Source organism: Cotesia typhae, unplaced genomic scaffold (assembly GCF_013202065.1).
Source record: "Cotesia typhae breed Kobodo isofemale line unplaced genomic scaffold, CoteBio_Ctyphae contig_413, whole genome shotgun sequence".
NCBI lineage: Eukaryota > Metazoa > Arthropoda > Insecta > Hymenoptera > Braconidae > Cotesia > Cotesia typhae.
In genome coordinates this window covers 756116-773534 of record NW_027423750.1, presented here as the reverse complement: position 1 = coordinate 773534, position 17419 = coordinate 756116, and the positions used below count along the sequence as shown (strand labels likewise).

Here is a 17419-nt window from a genome sequence, read left to right as displayed (position 1 = left end):
ACAGAATATTAATATAATAATTAAAAAATTACCTTTTAAAATTTTAATAGGTCATTTTAAATTTTTAAATAAAATTTTAAAAAATTAAAATTGCCGCGCAATTTTTAAGTTACATTCAAACCAATTAGCAGAGATTACTTTGCGCATGCGCAGAAGTAGAGAAATGTCTTTAATAAAATTTTTCTCCTCCAGCTGTCAAAATTTCTAATTTATAATAAATAAAAAGGTAAAAATTATTAAATTTATTAAAATTCACACTTTTTATTAGCTTAATTTAAATATAATTTTTTGTGAAAATTTTTTTAAAGTTAAAGACGCACCTGCTAAATTTTATTTTTAGGTTAGTTTTAATTCAACTGAATTCAACAGACATCCGTCAATTTTTTTAGAATTTTACTAAATTATTTTTAAAAAATTTCACATTTAAAAATTTAAAAATTAAAAAAAAAAATAACAAGTGCAAATTAAAAAAAAAAAAAAAAAAATTTTTTTTTTATTATAAGTTTTATTAAAAATAAAAATAAAAATAAAATTGTCAGATGTCAGCCGATTTAAATTTATTTACTTTTAAAAATCAAATTTAATTTAAAAAAAAATTTTTTTAGACCAGTAAACAATTTTCTAAGATGGACACGAAGGAAAAAAGTCAAGATACTGAAGAAGTAATGGAGCCAACGGGAGAAATAGCTCCTGTTATTATCGAGGAGTTGAGTCAAGTAGATGCGCTCCGAGTTGACATCAATGAATTCGTAGAAGCGACTATCTGTCACTTGCCACCTGATGGTTCAAACAGAGACGAAGAGGATAACAACCTGGTGATAGAAACTGGAGGAGCGTCTGATGACGATGACAACCAGGCGATGACTCCAGAAGAGGAAGCTCGGATCACCAGGCAGTTTCTAAATGGTGAGATGTCTTTTTCAGACTTTTCTATGCTGATGGACAGAGGTGCTGATGGAGATCCTCAACAAGTTGCTGAGTAAGTTTTAATTATTTTATTTATTGCCATCAATAAACCAAATCTTACCAAAAAAATTTTTTTTTGTCATAATTTGTTAAAAAATATTTTTTTTTTATGATAGGAAACCATCAATGGCCAAAGAACCACCTCAAAAGCGCCGTAAAAGAAATCAAAGTCGACGTCAACAATTACCTACAGCTTTAAAAGGATTGATGGGTGAAGCTAACTTACAGTACGCACGTGGACAAAATGAAGTAGCTATCAGAATGTGTATGGAAATTATTAGGTAATTTTTATTAATATTAAAAATTAATTTTAAAATTAAAAATCATAAATAATAAATAAAAATTAAAAAATCATTAATAAAAAATAATAAATAAAAAATCATAAAAAAAAAATCAGAAATAAATAACAATAAATAAAAAATAATTAAAAAAAATCAAAAATAAAAAATAATAAAAAAATTTTTTTTAGAGAAGTACCATCAGCACCAGAAGCTTATCAAACCTTATCAATGATCTACGAGTCGGAAGATCCGGAAAAAGCGCTTCACTTTGCATTAATAGCTGCGCATTTATCGCCAAAGGATTGCGACCAGTGGATCAACCTAGCGAATAAATCTCTCCAAAGAAGAGACCTCCGCCAAGCAATGACCTGCTACACAAAAGCGATAGCATCAAACCCAAAGAACGTGTCTTTATACGAAGCATACGCGAAACTTCAGCTTGAGTACAACGGTGATGAAGAAGCTTACTTTAAAGCGTACAAGAAACTACTAAAAAAACTGGACACTGAAGACAACGAAGTGCTGGTGCATTACGCGAAGAAGCTGGCTAAAATGTACACGGAGAAAGAAAATTATTTAGAAGCTGCCAATGCGATGGACCAGATCTTCAGCAAGTGTCCTAGCCGGGTGACATATGACGACGTTAATATCTACGCTGAATTTTTGATAAAGCTGAAGAAGTTCCAGAGGTGCCTGGACATCTTGATAAGTCACACGGGAATTGGAGTCAAATACAGTGACGACGAGAGGAAGCTAGTGGAGAGTTGCTGTCTTCCTGATGACACTCCGATTGACTTAAAGGTGAGGTTCATCGTCACTATGCTCGAGCTGGGGTTCACTGAGCAGGTTCTAAGTCACATGGATGCTCTGCTGGCTTATGAAGAAGCTGAGAAATTCGGAGACTTGTTCCTGGACATCGTTGATGGGCTGATGCATGTCCAGGAGTATGCAAGAGCGCTCAAGTTCTTGGAATTATTGATAAGGTGCAGGAATTACAGCATGCCTGCCGTTTGGTTGAGGTATGCTGAGTGTCATATTGGATGCAAGCAGCTGAAAGAAGCAATTCTGGCTTATGAAATTGTTACCAAACTTTCCCCGGAGCTTTTTGATGCTAGGATTCAATTGGCAACCCTGTACAAGTGCTTTAAGATGTACGACTGGGCTATTAATATTTTAGAGCAAAATTGTGAGTATATAAATTTTAATTTAACTTGTATCTTGTGAAATATTGACATTTTTTAAGATATAAGCTCATTCCTACATTGTACTCATCGAGAGCTTTCATTTGAGTACCCACATCAATTTTTCATATATTTTATATATTTTATATATATATATATATATATATATATATATATATATATATATATATATATATATATATATATATATATATATATATATATATATATATCACAAATACTATATATATAAAATATATCAAGAATGCCATGTGGGTACTTAAATGAAAGCTCTCGATGAGTGTAACATCAAAATGAATTTATATCTTAAAAAATGACAAAATTATAATTTAATTTTTTTTTAAGCAATCAAATATCAATATCGTTGAATTTTGTTTGTGGTAATGTCTCAAGTAATGTTTTTACTAATCAATTTCTTTTTTTTAAATGATAATCACTGATATTTATTAATTAATTTTAAATAATTAAATAGAGTATCCGGATACACCAATTATTGACAAGTTAAAAAACTGATTGATCCTAATTATTGACATGCCTTAGCCCCAATTATTGACACCTATACTGCGCATGCGTCGAATCATCTGCTTATTCTTATTTATCGAAAGTTATTATTAAAGTTTATTAATAATAATTTCCATAAATGATTAATTACTTTTAAAAATATAAAAATTAATTTATTTAATCAGAAGATTTCAAACTCTTACAGTTCATTTTTTAGATTAAAGTAAAAAAAAGGCGTGATAGCGCTGTCAATATGAGATTCAACTTAAAAATTATCAACTAGTTATTGACACCCATTATTTAAATATTATAAAGCATACAATTAATTTCGATTATTCAATTTTATAAATTTTTCATATATTGTTAATTAAAAAAAAAAAAAAAAAAAAAGATCATATAATTAAATGAAGAAATTAATTTAAACTCGTAAGCCGGTTTGATGAACTGGCGCTAACTTTATTTTTTTTTTAATAATTAATATTTAATATTTTCAACTGACAGTAATTTTTTTCAATTTTTTAATTAATTAAAATTTAATAAAAATTTATATGATAGTTATTTTTATTAAAGATAATTAAATATATTTAAAAATAATTTAGGGTGTCAATATTTAGACCCCTGTCAATAATTCGGGCTTTTACGTTATTTAATTTTTAAAATTTATTTTTTTTCAGTGGAAGATCCAAACCAAATAATTTACGTAGACGCATTATACATGCGTACCACTCTTCTCTACAAAGTAGAGCGCTACGACGAGTTCCTTCAATCAGCCCAAGTGCTCTTCTCTCGCCACTGCATAAAATTAAAAGAAAAAGCTCAAATAAAATGTCTAATGGCCACAACTTTAAAAACGCGAATTGAAAATCTCCAGAAGTACTGCTTGTCCTTCGGTCAGCCGCTGCAGGACACCGTACTGACCTTCCACGAGGCAAAGACTCCCCCGACGGATCAGCAGGAGTGGATGATCTTCCTTAAAGCCTGTCACGTGGCGTACAAGCTAAAAAAATTCGGAGTCCTGGAACGAATCTGCTTCACAGGGCTCACTTCTAAAAAATTCGAGTCCCAGATCCGGGACCTTACCTGGCTCTGTCTGCTGTCTTGCATCTACAACAACGACTCCTTCAACGGGCACAATATTATCCGCGAGCTCGTGAGAGACACTCACGAGCAGAATCTCTGGAATATTTTAAATATTGTCGTTCAGAAAGCAGATGACACCAGGCACAACCGATTTATCATGAGATTGCTCGGTCGCGAGGATGCGTACTCATACTTGCACATTTTGCAAGCCAATAATTGCCTCGTGTCCGGGACTTATAAGTATGCGTTGAATGATTATGTCTCGCTGTTCAAGGAGTATCCTGATCCGCTTATAGCGATGCTGATTGGTGTGACTTTTTTGCAAATGGGCTGTCAGAAATTTGCTACTAAAAAACATCAGCTTGTTTCTCAAGGTTGGTTTTTAATTTTTTTTAAACAATTATTAAAAATATTAATATGACCTTGTATCTTGGGAAATATTGAAATTTTTGAAGATATAAGCTCACCCTCCCTCCCGATGTTATACTCATCGAGACCTTTCATTTGAGTACCCACATCAATTTTTCATATATTTTATATATTTATATATTTATATATTTCATAAATATGTAAATATATAAAATATATAAAAAATGCCATGTGGGTACTCAAATGAAAGGTCTCGATGAGCTTAACATCAGAATGAGCTTGAATCTTAAAAAATGTCAATAATTAAGTAATGACGTTGTATTTTGTCAACTAATGACATTTTTAAAGATATAAACTCATCCTGATGTTCCATTCATTAAGAGCTTTCATTTGAATACCCACATCAATTTTTCATATATTTTATATATTTACATGTATATATATATATATATATATATATATATATATATATATATATATATATATATATATATATATATATATATATATATATATATATATATATATATATATCAAATATATAAATATATGAAAAATATATAAAAAATGCATGTGGGTATTTAAATGAAAGCTCTTGATGAGTCTAACATCGGGATGAGCTTATATCTCTACAAATGTCAATATTTAAGAAAGTACAATTAAATTTAATAAAATTCATTATTAAAAATTAAAAAAAAAATTTTTTTAAATTAATAAATTCCTATTTTTTTTTAGCTCTAGCATTTTTCAAAAAATACGCCGACCTTAGAGGCCCAGAAATGAAACAAGAGTCAAATTACAACATCGGCCGTGCTCTCCACCAGCTCGGATTTTTATCAACAGCCCTAAGTTTCTACAAACAAGCTCTGGAGCCTCCAGAGCCTCCTCATGACAAAATCGTCAATGAAAATTTAGAATTATTAGACATTAAACGCGAAGCTGCGTTTAATATCCACCTCATCTACATGCAAACCGGAAACAAAGACCTTGCTCGAATGTACTTACACGAATTCATAGTCGTATAATTTTTTTTTCTACAAAATTAAAAAATTAATTTTTTTTATAAAAAAAAAAAAAAAAATTATTTCAATACGTAAGTATTTATTAAATAAACAAAAAAAAATTTTTTTTATAAAGGACTAATAATAAAAATAATATATTTGTATATTTTTTTTTGTTTATTGTATTTTTTACTTAATAAATTTCATATATAAGCTACACCTTAAAAATTAACACATTCTATGTATATTAATTATAAACTAACAATAATTATTTTTTCTTTTTAATAATAATTAATAATAATAATTTCTTAGTGTCACATAATTATTATTATTATTATTATTACTTCACATATTGCGTTATTAAATTGAATTTAAAAAAAAAATAATTAAATGTCAAATACAAAAAAAAATATATATTTAGTCACAGAGCAATTATAAATTGTGCGAAAATAATAATTTTAATGAAAAATAAAATAAACGACCAATTAAAATATTTTCACAAATTAAATATCTACTCTTACACAATAATCTTAATAATTAATTTTATATACCTCCAATTATTTATAAATTTAAAAAAAAAAAAAAAAAAAAACGTCCAAGTCTTTTAATAATTAATTTTAAATATTTTCGTGTGAAAAATTTTTAATTAAAAAATTTTTTATTATTTATTTCTTAAGCATTAAAATTATTAAATTTTTTTTTGTTCATTAAATTTAGCTCTGTGGTAGTCAAAAATTTTTTTTTAATATACTTTTTTTTTTTTTTTTTTTTTTTTTTTAGTTATTTACATTTAGATTAGATATTATTATAATAATTATAATTATTTACCGTCGTGCGATAATTAGGAAAAAAAAAAAAAAAAAAAACATTAATTAATGTTAATATATATTTCCCACCTTAATAATTAATTAAATGATAAAATTTATTTTATTTAAATTATATATTACCTTTCAGTAGGTTGGGGCGTAGCAGAGACGGAGCTCTCGACCAAGTCGTGCCTGTCGATAGGCGATGAGTTGTCGATGTTGTAATCAACCGGGTATCTTTCAGTGGAGTAAGTCGGAGTTGCTTCTCCGACTTGTCCGAGCCTCAGTTCTTCGTCGTTGGTCGTTGTCGCTGCCGCGGTGGTCGTTGTCGAGGACGACGTCAGCGTTGAACCCGACGACGACGAGGTCGTTGATTCTTGGTAATAACTTTGCGACGCCGATTGCTCGACTTCCGCTGTACGCTGCTCTAGGTCTTGCGAGTAGTAACTCTGGGTGGCTTCCGACTCCGGAGGGGGCTCGTAGTAACTTGGTGACGCGGTTTGAGGCTGGTAGCTTGGACTTGGTCCCTCAGGTACGAAGTAACTTTGCGTTGCTTCTGATGTATCCTGGTAATTTATTTTAAATAATTGATTAATTAATTCATTGTAATTTTTTTGTTAATTAAATAAATAAATAAAAATTAAAAAGGCGCATTTTTTTGAATTTTAACAAATTTTTTATTATTTTAAAAATTTTTTGGAGAAAATAAAATTTTTTGGAAGAAATTTTTTAAATAAAATTAAAAAAAAATATCAATTTAAAAAATTTTTTAACAATTAATTTAGTATTAAGAAATTTTAAGTAAAAAATTCTACATATAGAAATTAAAAAAAAATGCAAATTTTTTAAAAAATAATTTTTTTTTAATAATTAATAATTTGTAATAAAAATTCTAAAAATTGAGATTTAAAAATTTAAAAAATTAAAAATTCAATTTTTTGTTTAAAAAATTAAATTAAGAAAAATCTGTCGATTTTTAAACTTTTAAATAAAGCAAACTATTATTAAAAAATTTTAATTGAAAAATTCTACATATAGAAATTTGAAAAAAAAATTTTAATAATAATTTCTTTCAATTTCAAATTTAAAAAAATTTATTTTTAGGTACTAGTTATAAAAATTCAAAAAATTGACTTGTAAAAACTAAAAAAAAATTTTTTTAATGAAAAAAAAAATTTTTAAATATAAAAAAAAACCTACCTCAGTATGACGAGCATAGTAGCTAGTAGGTTGATCAGCCTGATCAGTGCTCTCACTAACAAATCCAGCATTTCCCTCCAAGCCAGGCATGGAAATAGGAACTTGATAGCTGGTGGAGACATTTTGCTCGACAACGCCTTCAACTTGATTGTCCTCGTAGCTGGAGCTGGGTACAGCGTCGATGCTGCCGCCAGAGCTGCTGTCAGGATTAAGATTGTAACTAGAGGTGGGGATCTCGGGAACTCCGTTGTTGTGGATGCTCGTGTGCTCAGCATCGACACTAGTATCAGGAATGACACTTGAGGAAGCGATGTTAATTTCCTCACACGTGGGAATCTCGTAAGAAGAAGTGCTAATAGCGCTTTCTTGATCCTGGTCTCGCTCCTGTGTCTCCGGAGTCTCGGGAACATAAGAAGAGCTCGCGGTCTCGTCCTCGTTGAAGCTGGCACCAGTTCCACTGGCCGTTCCAGCAATGTTGCAAGAATTCCTGTCGTCTCCCATGAAAGAGGTTCCAATCCCGTCAATGTCGTTCGATTGCGACGGAATATTGCCCTCTTGGCTCAATTCGCCGTCAGTCTCGATGATGCCGTCGCCGTCGACGTTGTCCGGCTTCTCTACTTCGTAGCTCTGCGTCGGGAAGTCTGGGTCGTCGATCCTCGCCGGGTCCTCGGAGAAAGACTGCGTTGGAGCGTTGTAAGACTGCGTAGCTTCGGCTTTTACGTCGTCGTAGGATTGAGTGGGAGGCTCAGACTCTTCGACCATCGCCTCTTCGTAGGCTACTGGTGAGGCTTCTGTTGACTGAGACTTTGACTGCGTTGGGATCTCCGTCGATGGCTCGTACGACTGCGAAGGCTCCGATTCTTCTACTTCCATTGGCTCGTCTCTTGATTCTGGTTTGTAATTTATCTGAAAAATTTATTTGTTTATTATTTTTAATATTTAAAATAATATAAAAAAAAAATTGCACTTTATTTTCTTAAATATTGACATTTTTCAAGATTTAAGCTCATCTTGATGTTACACTCTCAATCAAGAGCTTTCATTTAAGTACCCACATGCATTTTTGATATATTTTCTGTATATACATATATATATATATATATATATATATATATATATATATATATATATATATATATATATATATATAAAATATATATAAAATTGATGTGGGTATTCAAATGAAAGCTCTTGATGAATATAACATCGAGATGAGCTTAAAATTAAAAAAATGTTAATATTTAAAAAAGTACATTGCAATTTAACAAAAGTTATTATTTAATTTAGTTATTAATACAAACAACTAACCTGTTGATTAATTTCTTGAACTTGAATATCCTGCTGAAACTCTCCCTGAGCTTGATTACCCAAAGACTCTTGAATTTCCTGAACCTGTTCTTGAACCGTCGGTTCAACAGTTCCAAGTTGACAAACTTCAGGAATCTTTTCCTGAACTTGCTGAACATCTTCCTGAGTTTCTGAAACAGTCACCTGAACTTCAGCACTTTCCACATTATCAACCTCCATAGAAGCTTCATCAGCCACAATGGGCATATCCCTAACTTCCACACTCTGCTCCTGGGTAGCCTCTCCAAATCTCTGATCCTGCTCCTGAGCCTTAACATCATCACTGAACCCATCATCAATAATAGGCATCGATGGAGTAGGAGCAGTGCTGTCAATGCCAATATTCTCCGGCATAGAAACGGCATAAGTCTGTCCCTCGTTACTGGGCAGCACCAAAAAATTCTCCGCACTGGACACAGGCGCTTCAACTTCTCCAATATCCGGCATAGAATTTCCCGGCAGCTCGCTCTGGATGTACGCAATTCCAGGATTAGTTATCGTGATGGGCAGTTCCAAGTTAGTGGCAACAGAATGAGCAACAGCGGCCTCAACCTGAATGGGCAGACTTGTTGGGACTTCCAGCGGCGTCATAATCGGCTGATTAAGAGTCAAAGAAGTCTCCAGGACCGACGGGGAGGAAATAGGCTCCGAGGTCGGTATAATCGTCGACTGGAGTATAGTCTGATTGATCAAGCTAGTCGCAGTAAGTCCAGCAGTCAAGCTGGCCACTGTAGTCTCCGGCAGAATCTCTTGCTGGAAGTCAGTATTGGCCAGCGCAGCCGCCAAAATATCCTGATTCGTCGTAGGAACTTGTCTTACAAAATCGCTGGAGCTGGAGCTGGAACTTGGGCTGGAACTGGAGGCTCCAATTAAAGCTGGAACGGCTGAATTATCAAACTGGAGAACAATATTGTCCAAATTTCCCTCGCCTAAAGAAGCTGGATCGATGTACAGAGTCCTTGTTCCATCAGGATTCTGGATAGTCCCCTCCAGGGACATCAGAGTATTATTATCCAGCGGCTGGATCTGCCCCTGGTCATCAATAGTCACCAGAACGTAAGTCTGGGTCCCATCGCTGCTCTCAGTGGGCAGCGCCATGATTTGCGGGGCAGCTTTTTCTTCTTTTAATTCTGGAGCGACTTCCAGAGGCTCTGCTGCTGACACTGAAGGTCCGGCTGTTGGAACCAGCCCTGGAACTGGCAGAGTATTGACACTTGGTCCAGGCTGAGCAGCTTGCTGCCCAGGAGACCCGGGAGACAGCTGCCCAGTGAATTCTTTAGACTTAATCTTTGGGAGACTTTTAACCTGCGGTTTTATTTCTGGTTTCGTTCTTCCGCGGCCTCTGGGTGACTTTACCATCTTGTCACTGACTCCCTGAACCGGGCTGGCCATTCCTGGAGTCCCAGCAGGCCTGATGATCTTCTTAGTCGGCACCGGAGTCTTCTGGGTCATCACAATCCCGGTGGGTTTTAAATTTCTTACTGGAGATCCAACGGGGCTGATGGGAATCTTTTGCATTTTAGCCACCATCGGCAGTCCTTTTTGCAGCTGGTAAGTCACCTTGGGGCTGGGCTTCCCTGGACTCTTGGCAGCTATTGCTTTCACCTGCTGGCCAGTAATCGGAGTGAGCACCGTTCCTTTTCCAGGAACCACTCCAGTGATCTTCCCCGGCAGTGGTAACATTGTTTTAGAAGTTCCAGCGATCAAAGTCCCGGGCTTAAATGTCTTTTGATTTAAAAATTTGCTAACTGGAGTGTAGACTCCAGGCTTCATCACGGGGTTTAAAATAGTCTTGGGACTCCCGACGATGGACTTATTCCCCAGCAAGCTCGTGACTATCTTAGGAGACTTTGAAGTAGTCGGAGAGTCAATCTTGGTCATCTTGCCAACCTGTCCCTTGATCAGCGAATTTTTCAGCGGGACCATCTTCGCCTGGCCAGACTGCGGGGACGTAAGAATGACAACTTTGCCACCCTGCGAGACAATCTGCGGATTAGTCGCTGGTTTGCTTCCCTGCGGGACTGAAACCTTCGCGACTTTTGCCGTGGGCTTTCCTTGGATCATGTATCTCATCTGCTGGCCACCAGATCCCGCCTGGACAATCACATACTTACTGGGAGTGTTTTTCTGACTCACCACTGGAGAAGTTTTGGTATTCTGGAATTTCAGATTTTTTATCCCTCCAACAGGCGACGAGAGAGTCTTTATGCTGGTGATCGTCGGCTTTGCTTTGGGCTTTGTTTTTAAAATAGCGGGAGAGACTTTCTTCTTCGGACTCGCGTCGACTGTTATCGTCTCAATGTCAGAAGTTATTGGAGCCAGGGCTGGAGCTGCGCGAGGCAGACTTTGAGGCGCTGCTCGCAGGCCAGAACTCGTCGGCATTATCGAAGAAATCACCATTGGCATCTGCTCGATGCTGTCTGGAGTCAAATCTTCGCTCAACACAAACGGCATTGAGTTAATATCAAGCTCCATGTCTTTCAAACTCGAAGATTGGATCAACTTTTGCCCCTCGGCGAGGGAAATTGTCTCAACAGTCTCCGGCTGGTTCGTAGAACCTATTTGCAACTTGTCATTTGCATCAGCGGCTTTTAAAACTTGGATCTTCTGCCCGTAGGACATTCCACCCTTCGAGCGCTTGATGCTAGGGTCTAATTTTATAATCTTAGCTTTGGATCCAAGCCGATGATCTTCAAGCTTGTGCTTTCCTTTGGGCTTCTCAAGCAACTTAGACTTTAAAATATGCATCGGCTCTTTCAATTGAACGTTCTCAATTATTCGAGGCTTCTCACGCTTCTTCACTGGAATCGTTGATTCCAATTCGTCTGGAGAAGAAACTGCCTTTATAATTTTTTCTGCCTCTGGAATTTGGACATCTGGCTTCATTGCTTCTTCAACTGGAGCTTCAATTGTCTCCGAAGGATCAGTCACTGGTTCTTCAATTAAAGTTGTTGGTTTCAATTCTTTAGCTGCTTCTGGTAAATCCATGTTACTAGCTGAGTCTTCTGGCACAATTTCTGATGATTTAACTTCTGGAGCTGGTTCAGGTGTAGCTTCTACAGTTTCCATAGCTTGGTTCAATAATTCTAAACCTTTATCTGCTTCAAGATTTATAGAACTATTTTCTATTGGCTTTTCTATTTCTGGATTTATTATTTCTTCAGTCAATTTTATTGGCTCATTTTTTAATTCTTGATTTTCAATTAAATTTTCAGAATTTTCAATTAAATTTTCTGAATTATTTTCAATTAATAATTTTTCAGAATTTTCAATTTTTTCAGAATTATTTTCAATTAATTCTGAAGATTTTTCTGTTAATTCACAAGTATTAATTGTTTCTACAGTTTCAATTGTTTCTATTTCTTCTTCAATTTTATCATTTTTTTCTATTTCTTCTTCCATTTTTTCTACTTTATCTTTAATTTGATCAATTTTTTCTATTTCTTCTTCAATATTATCATTTTTTTCTATTTCTTCTTCCATTTTTTCTACTTTTTCTTCAATTTGATCAATTTCTTCTTTTTCTTTTTCTTCTTCTTCTTCTTCTTCAATTTTATCAATTTTATCAATATTTTCTATTTCTTCTTCAATTTTATCAATTTTTTCTCTTTCTTCTTCAATTTTATTCATTTTGTCTACTTCTTCTTCTTCTTCAACTTTATTAATTTTATCTATTTCTTCTCCACCAATTTCTTCCCCAACTACCACTTTATCAATTATCCCATCATCATCATCTTGCTCAGAATGTTGAATTTCTTCAATTTCCTCGGTTTTATCTTCAATAATCTCAAAAGTCTCAGTAATAACATCAGTATCTCCCTCGAAATCCGCCTCCACGTCATTCTTTGGTTTCTCCCTATCCCCCAAACTGGCCTGCTCGACATCAACATGCTTCTTAATCTCATTCTCCAGATCAATCTGGGACTCATCAATCTGGGACAGCTCAAACTTTTTAATCTGGGACTTTTTCGGCGGTAAAATATCGAGCCTTTCATGAATCCCAGCAGTATCATCATCTTTATCCTCGAGATCATTCATGAGCGCAGCGCGATCAACCTGATCCTGCGTCTGGGAGTAATCATCAACTGGAGTAGCTTCAGGAGCCACAGGACCAATCTGATGGTGGTCCTCAATATCAATCTCAACTTGCCCAGAATTGTTTCCATCGAGGACATCAACCTCCAGAGGGCTTCTAATTTCAATCGCAGAAGTTAAATTGGTCAAATGAACCGGGGATTTATCAACCTCAGACTTTCCATGAATTTCCTGAATTTCCGGAAGACTGTCAACCGGATCAATGACCCGCTCTTTAATTTCAATAGCCTCAGTGATCTCTTCAGCGCTGTCAAGCGTCTGGTCACTCATTTCAAACTCAACAGAAGGCGCTCTGACAGGAACTTTATTATTTTTGTTCTTCTTCCAGCCCAGGGGCCTCCCACGCTTTCGTTTGACTACCAGCGGCTTGTCAGTCTCCTTTTTTTCCTCAGCTTCGGACTGGCTGTCGTCAGTCTTCACAGCAAAGCCACTGCTGCTGCTTGGACTGGAGTAAGCATCCTCTAAATATTTTTTATTCGGCTTTCTTCGTCTTCCAGAATAAGACCTTTCTGTGTCAGACTCAGACTGAGAAGTCTTCCGCTCAATCTCCGGACTTTTGACCGCAATAGCTTCTTCTTGAATCAAAGAATTAACAACCTTTGGCTTAGGAGGACGTCCCCGGCCTCTTTTAACCGGAGCTGGAGTCTCAGGATTTTTTTCCAAAGAGCTTCCGATTATTTCGTTCAACTGCGACCAGCCCATGCACAGATTCCCGGATTTAGGCCCGCTGGTGCTCCTAATAGGCAGAGTTTCTTCTTCTTCAATTGTCACCCGCTCCAAATCCGAGTAGCGGATCGTTTTGGATTTTTTTTCCACCTCTGGAGAATTTTTACAAGCCACTTCTTCAGCCGGGGCTTCTATCTCCTCTGTTTCAATAATCTCAAGAATCTCCAGCTCTTCTTCCTTTCCATCAACCTCCATTGGAATTTCCTGGTCCTGTTTGGATAAATTAGACAAATTTTCAGACTCTGAAGCTACTGCTCCCAATAAATCAGGACCTTCCGATAAACCAGAAGCTTCAGACTTTAAATCCGACTCAGATCTTGAACTTAATATCAAAGTATCTGAAGTTCCAGATTTAAAACTAACTTCACTTTCATTTTCTTCTAATTTTTTTTTTGGAGAATTTAACGATGTTGTTTTAGATATTTTAGCGACTAAATTATCAATATCATCAGCTTCTTTGTTCATTTCTTCAAGTAATTTATTATCATCATTTAATTTATTCATTTCATCTCTTTTATTTTCCAATTCTTGGCTTTTATTAAATTCTTTGATTATTTCTTTTTTCAAAGAAGTTTTTTCGCCAAAAACACGACCGAGTTTGCGAACAGGTATCGTAACCGGTGGCTCGGGTTCGTCTTCGTCAAAATCAAAGCAAGAAAATTTAGATTTTTCATCCTGACTTTTGTCATTTAATTTAATTAAATTATTTTCTTTATTTTTAGGAGCTTCATTTTCTTCCTCAGTATTTAAATTATTCTGAGTGTCTTTAAGCAATTTTTCTGTCTCATTTAATAATTCTTCTTTATTATTTTCACTTGCATCAGCTTTGGGAGACCCAAAAGATTCTTTAGCGTCGACTTCTTCATCGCTGGAGCCAATATCCCAGTCAGCAAGCAATTTTTCCCTCAATTCAGGATCTGTTTTCTTTTTTTTGACGATTTTATTTTCGATATTCTTGCTGTACTTGCGCTTAGCGGACTCGCCGGGTGATTTATCGTTAGAAGAGGCTTTAACGGACATGCTCTTGGTCTTGCGGACGTACTTGCGCTTGGGAGACTCCAAAGAGTGGGTCCGGGAAGCTTTCGGAGGCAGAGAAGCTCTAGGACGAAGAGGACTCTCGTATCCGGAGGATTTGTGGCTCCGGGCGTGAGATATCAAAACGTTGACGCGCGTTGAGGTGAATGAGCAAACTGGACAGTCGTAGTTCCGAACGTTCGTATTTTCTGGAGTCGACGGCTGGCTGGAGCCCGAGTATTGGTTGGTTCGGATTCGCACTTCGTGGTCGCTGCTTCCGCGGAAACGCGGGTGAGTTATTTTACGCTGAGGACTTGCTCCGTAAGACTTCCGCTCCTCTTTGTCTTTTTTCTTCTTTGAGGGCTTTTTATCTCCGCCGAAGAGATAAGAAATATCCGGCTTTTCCTCCGGGGAAAATTTTGGGGTGTTTAAGATGTCCGGGTCGCCGTTGGTTAGTCTTTCCGCTGTTGCTACGTCGTCGGGGAATTTTGCCATCCAACCCGAACCTTCTTTTGTTTTTGATCTATATTTATCTAATAAATAAATAAATTAATTAATTAATTATAAAAAAAAGTTTTTAATTGAGAACTAATTAAATTAGACAATTTTGTATTTTTTTTTTAAATTAAATTAAAAGTAAAAAAAAAAAAAAAAAAACAATTAAAAAAAATTGCAAATATAATTTTTCAAATTTTTTACATGAGTAATAATAATAATAATAATAATAAAAAAAAACTTACCATATCCTTTCTTTAAAAATTCATCCTTTTTTTTACAATTATATTTGTAAATCTGTTGCAAATTTCTCACAAGCTCACTGAAAATTATAAAAATTAATTAGAAATAATTTTTTCTTTCTAAAAAAAAAAATAAAATAAAGTTTGCTATTTTTTAAAAATTATATTTTCTATTTTTTAAATTTCTAGATGTCAATTTTTTTTTTTTTTGCTATTATTTATTTTTTTTTTTAATTTTTTCCTCAATTTAAAAAAAAAAATTTGTTAGAAAAATTTCACTTGTAAATGTGTCAAAAGATTATTGCAATTTATCTTTAATAATTTATTTGTTGTAAAAATAAAAAATCATTTTTATAAAATTGCATTTATAATTTTTGACAGCTAATAAAATTTTTTAAATAATTTATTTGTTAAAAAAAAAATACTAAGAATTTTTGTTAAAATCAAAATCTAAATCGGTCAACAATTGGTGCATATTTACCCTTCATTAATTTTAAAAATTTTAATTAATTTTTTTTTTCAATAAAAAAAATTCTAAAAATAGTCAAAAAAAAAAAAAAAATACTTACAATTTATCCTCTTGAAAAAATTTAACCGCAGCAATTAATCCCTTTTTATCAAACTCAATTTTAAGATCCTCCGGTAATTTTTCATACCCTTGGACTTGTCCAGGCCACCAGCAAGCGCCAAGTTTAACCCAGACAACTTCCTCGTCCTCGTACTTGATCTCAGTTTGGTCACACATTTTAACCTTGACCAATTTTTCAGCAGCTCCCTGATCAAGAAAACTTGTAATAAAAACAAGCCTTCAACCGTTTAATCACCTAGACAAATAAATAAACAAATAAATAAATAAATAAATAGATAAACAAATAAATAGCCAATAAATTTTATTACAATGATTAAAAAACAACACGAGGTCAATGCACTAACAAAAAAAAAAAAAAGAAAGAAACTGATAGCATTTATGCAATTATTTAATTTTTTGAGGTTAAAGCCTGGCGTATTTGTAAAAGGCAAAGCCACCTTAAAATCTTACCTATAAAATATCTAACTGCAGTGTTGTTAGTCAGGTGAATATCTGACAAACATAATAAAGGTGTAGGCTGGGTGTTAGTGGCTGTGATGATGATAATGTACGTCGTGATGGTGTGTAGTGGGTATTGAAATCGCGGGAAAATAATTCCGCGTCTATTATTCTCTCTCTTGTAAAATTCACTCTTCAGTTTTTCATCACAAATAATCTGTCGGAGCACAATAATAATCACTGTTAATATTTTAATTTGTTATTTAATTAATATAATAAATCTGTAATAAATAATAATAAAAATTTCACAAACTACTAATATTATTGTAATTAATGCCGGTTAAATAAATTATCATTTTATCACCAATGCATCAATTTTTTAATATTCTTTTATTTTTATTACTTTTATTAAATTTAATATTAATATATTATTGCAAGAATAATCGGCAAAGTGCTCAATGACTATTAATAATAAAGATATTTTGTAGTAATTAACTAAATAATAAAATGAAAGGACTTGCCTTGGACGTAGTCGTCGTCAGTCCGTTTCTCTTCGTTCCGACGCTTGCTGTTTCACATTTTAACCTGTTCCTCCAGTCAACTATTTATTTATACATTTCATATATTTTACATTTAAATATTTACATCTTTTTATTTCTGCCATCCAATAAATAATTTTAAAAAATTTTTATTATTTAAAACATGCAATTGTTTTTTTTTTTTTTTTTTTTTTTAATTAAATTTGGGGGAAAAAAGACACTGGCGGCTGATTGGAAACCGAAAAGTGGAACTGAAATTATTTTATAATTTTATTTTTTTTTTTTTTTCTTAACACACCTTTCAAAAAAATTAGAATTTTATTTATTTACACGCACTTTAAGTAGAAAATTTAATAAAACAGCTGATTGTTTTATTTTTTAATTGTTATTTGTAACTATTACACATTTTTTTATGCACTCGCATTTCCCGAAGTGCAATGCGAGTTATGTACACTATACTATGTGGAAAAATCGAATTGCACGCTATAGTTTAGTCGCAGCTCGAACAATCGACTGTTGACATGACAC

The 17419-nt window shown here is 33.8% G+C and overlaps 2 protein-coding genes across 3 annotated transcripts; one reads left to right on the top strand and one right to left on the bottom strand.

The window, feature by feature from the left end:
• The first annotated feature begins 37 nt into the window (after nt 1-37).
• Nucleotides 38-6181, top strand: LOC141527803 (general transcription factor 3C polypeptide 3-like). The gene is made up of 6 exons (XM_074243466.1): nt 38-226; nt 606-979; nt 1083-1247; nt 1436-2433; nt 3625-4404; nt 5135-6181. Exons 2-6 carry the CDS (start codon nt 627-629, stop codon nt 5422-5424), a joined length of 2586 nt encoding a protein of 861 aa, XP_074099567.1. The 5' UTR covers nt 38-226; nt 606-626; the 3' UTR covers nt 5425-6181.
• On the bottom strand, nt 2164-17325 carry LOC141527802 (uncharacterized). 2 transcript variants are annotated; one of them, XM_074243464.1, is made up of 8 exons: nt 16874-17325; nt 16365-16569; nt 15895-16149; nt 15329-15405; nt 8715-15121; nt 7407-8312; nt 6348-6772; nt 2164-2297 (listed from the first exon to the last, which is right to left on the bottom strand). In XM_074243464.1, exons 3-8 carry the CDS (start codon nt 16068-16070, stop codon nt 2279-2281), a joined length of 8010 nt encoding a protein of 2669 aa, XP_074099565.1. In that variant the 5' UTR covers nt 16071-16149; nt 16365-16569; nt 16874-17325; the 3' UTR covers nt 2164-2278. The 2 variants fall into 2 exon arrangements, with proteins under 2 accessions (XP_074099565.1, XP_074099566.1); XM_074243465.1 differs by lacking the exon at nt 2164-2297 and having other exon boundaries at nt 6269-6772.
• Nucleotides 17326-17419: the final 94 nt, after the last annotated feature.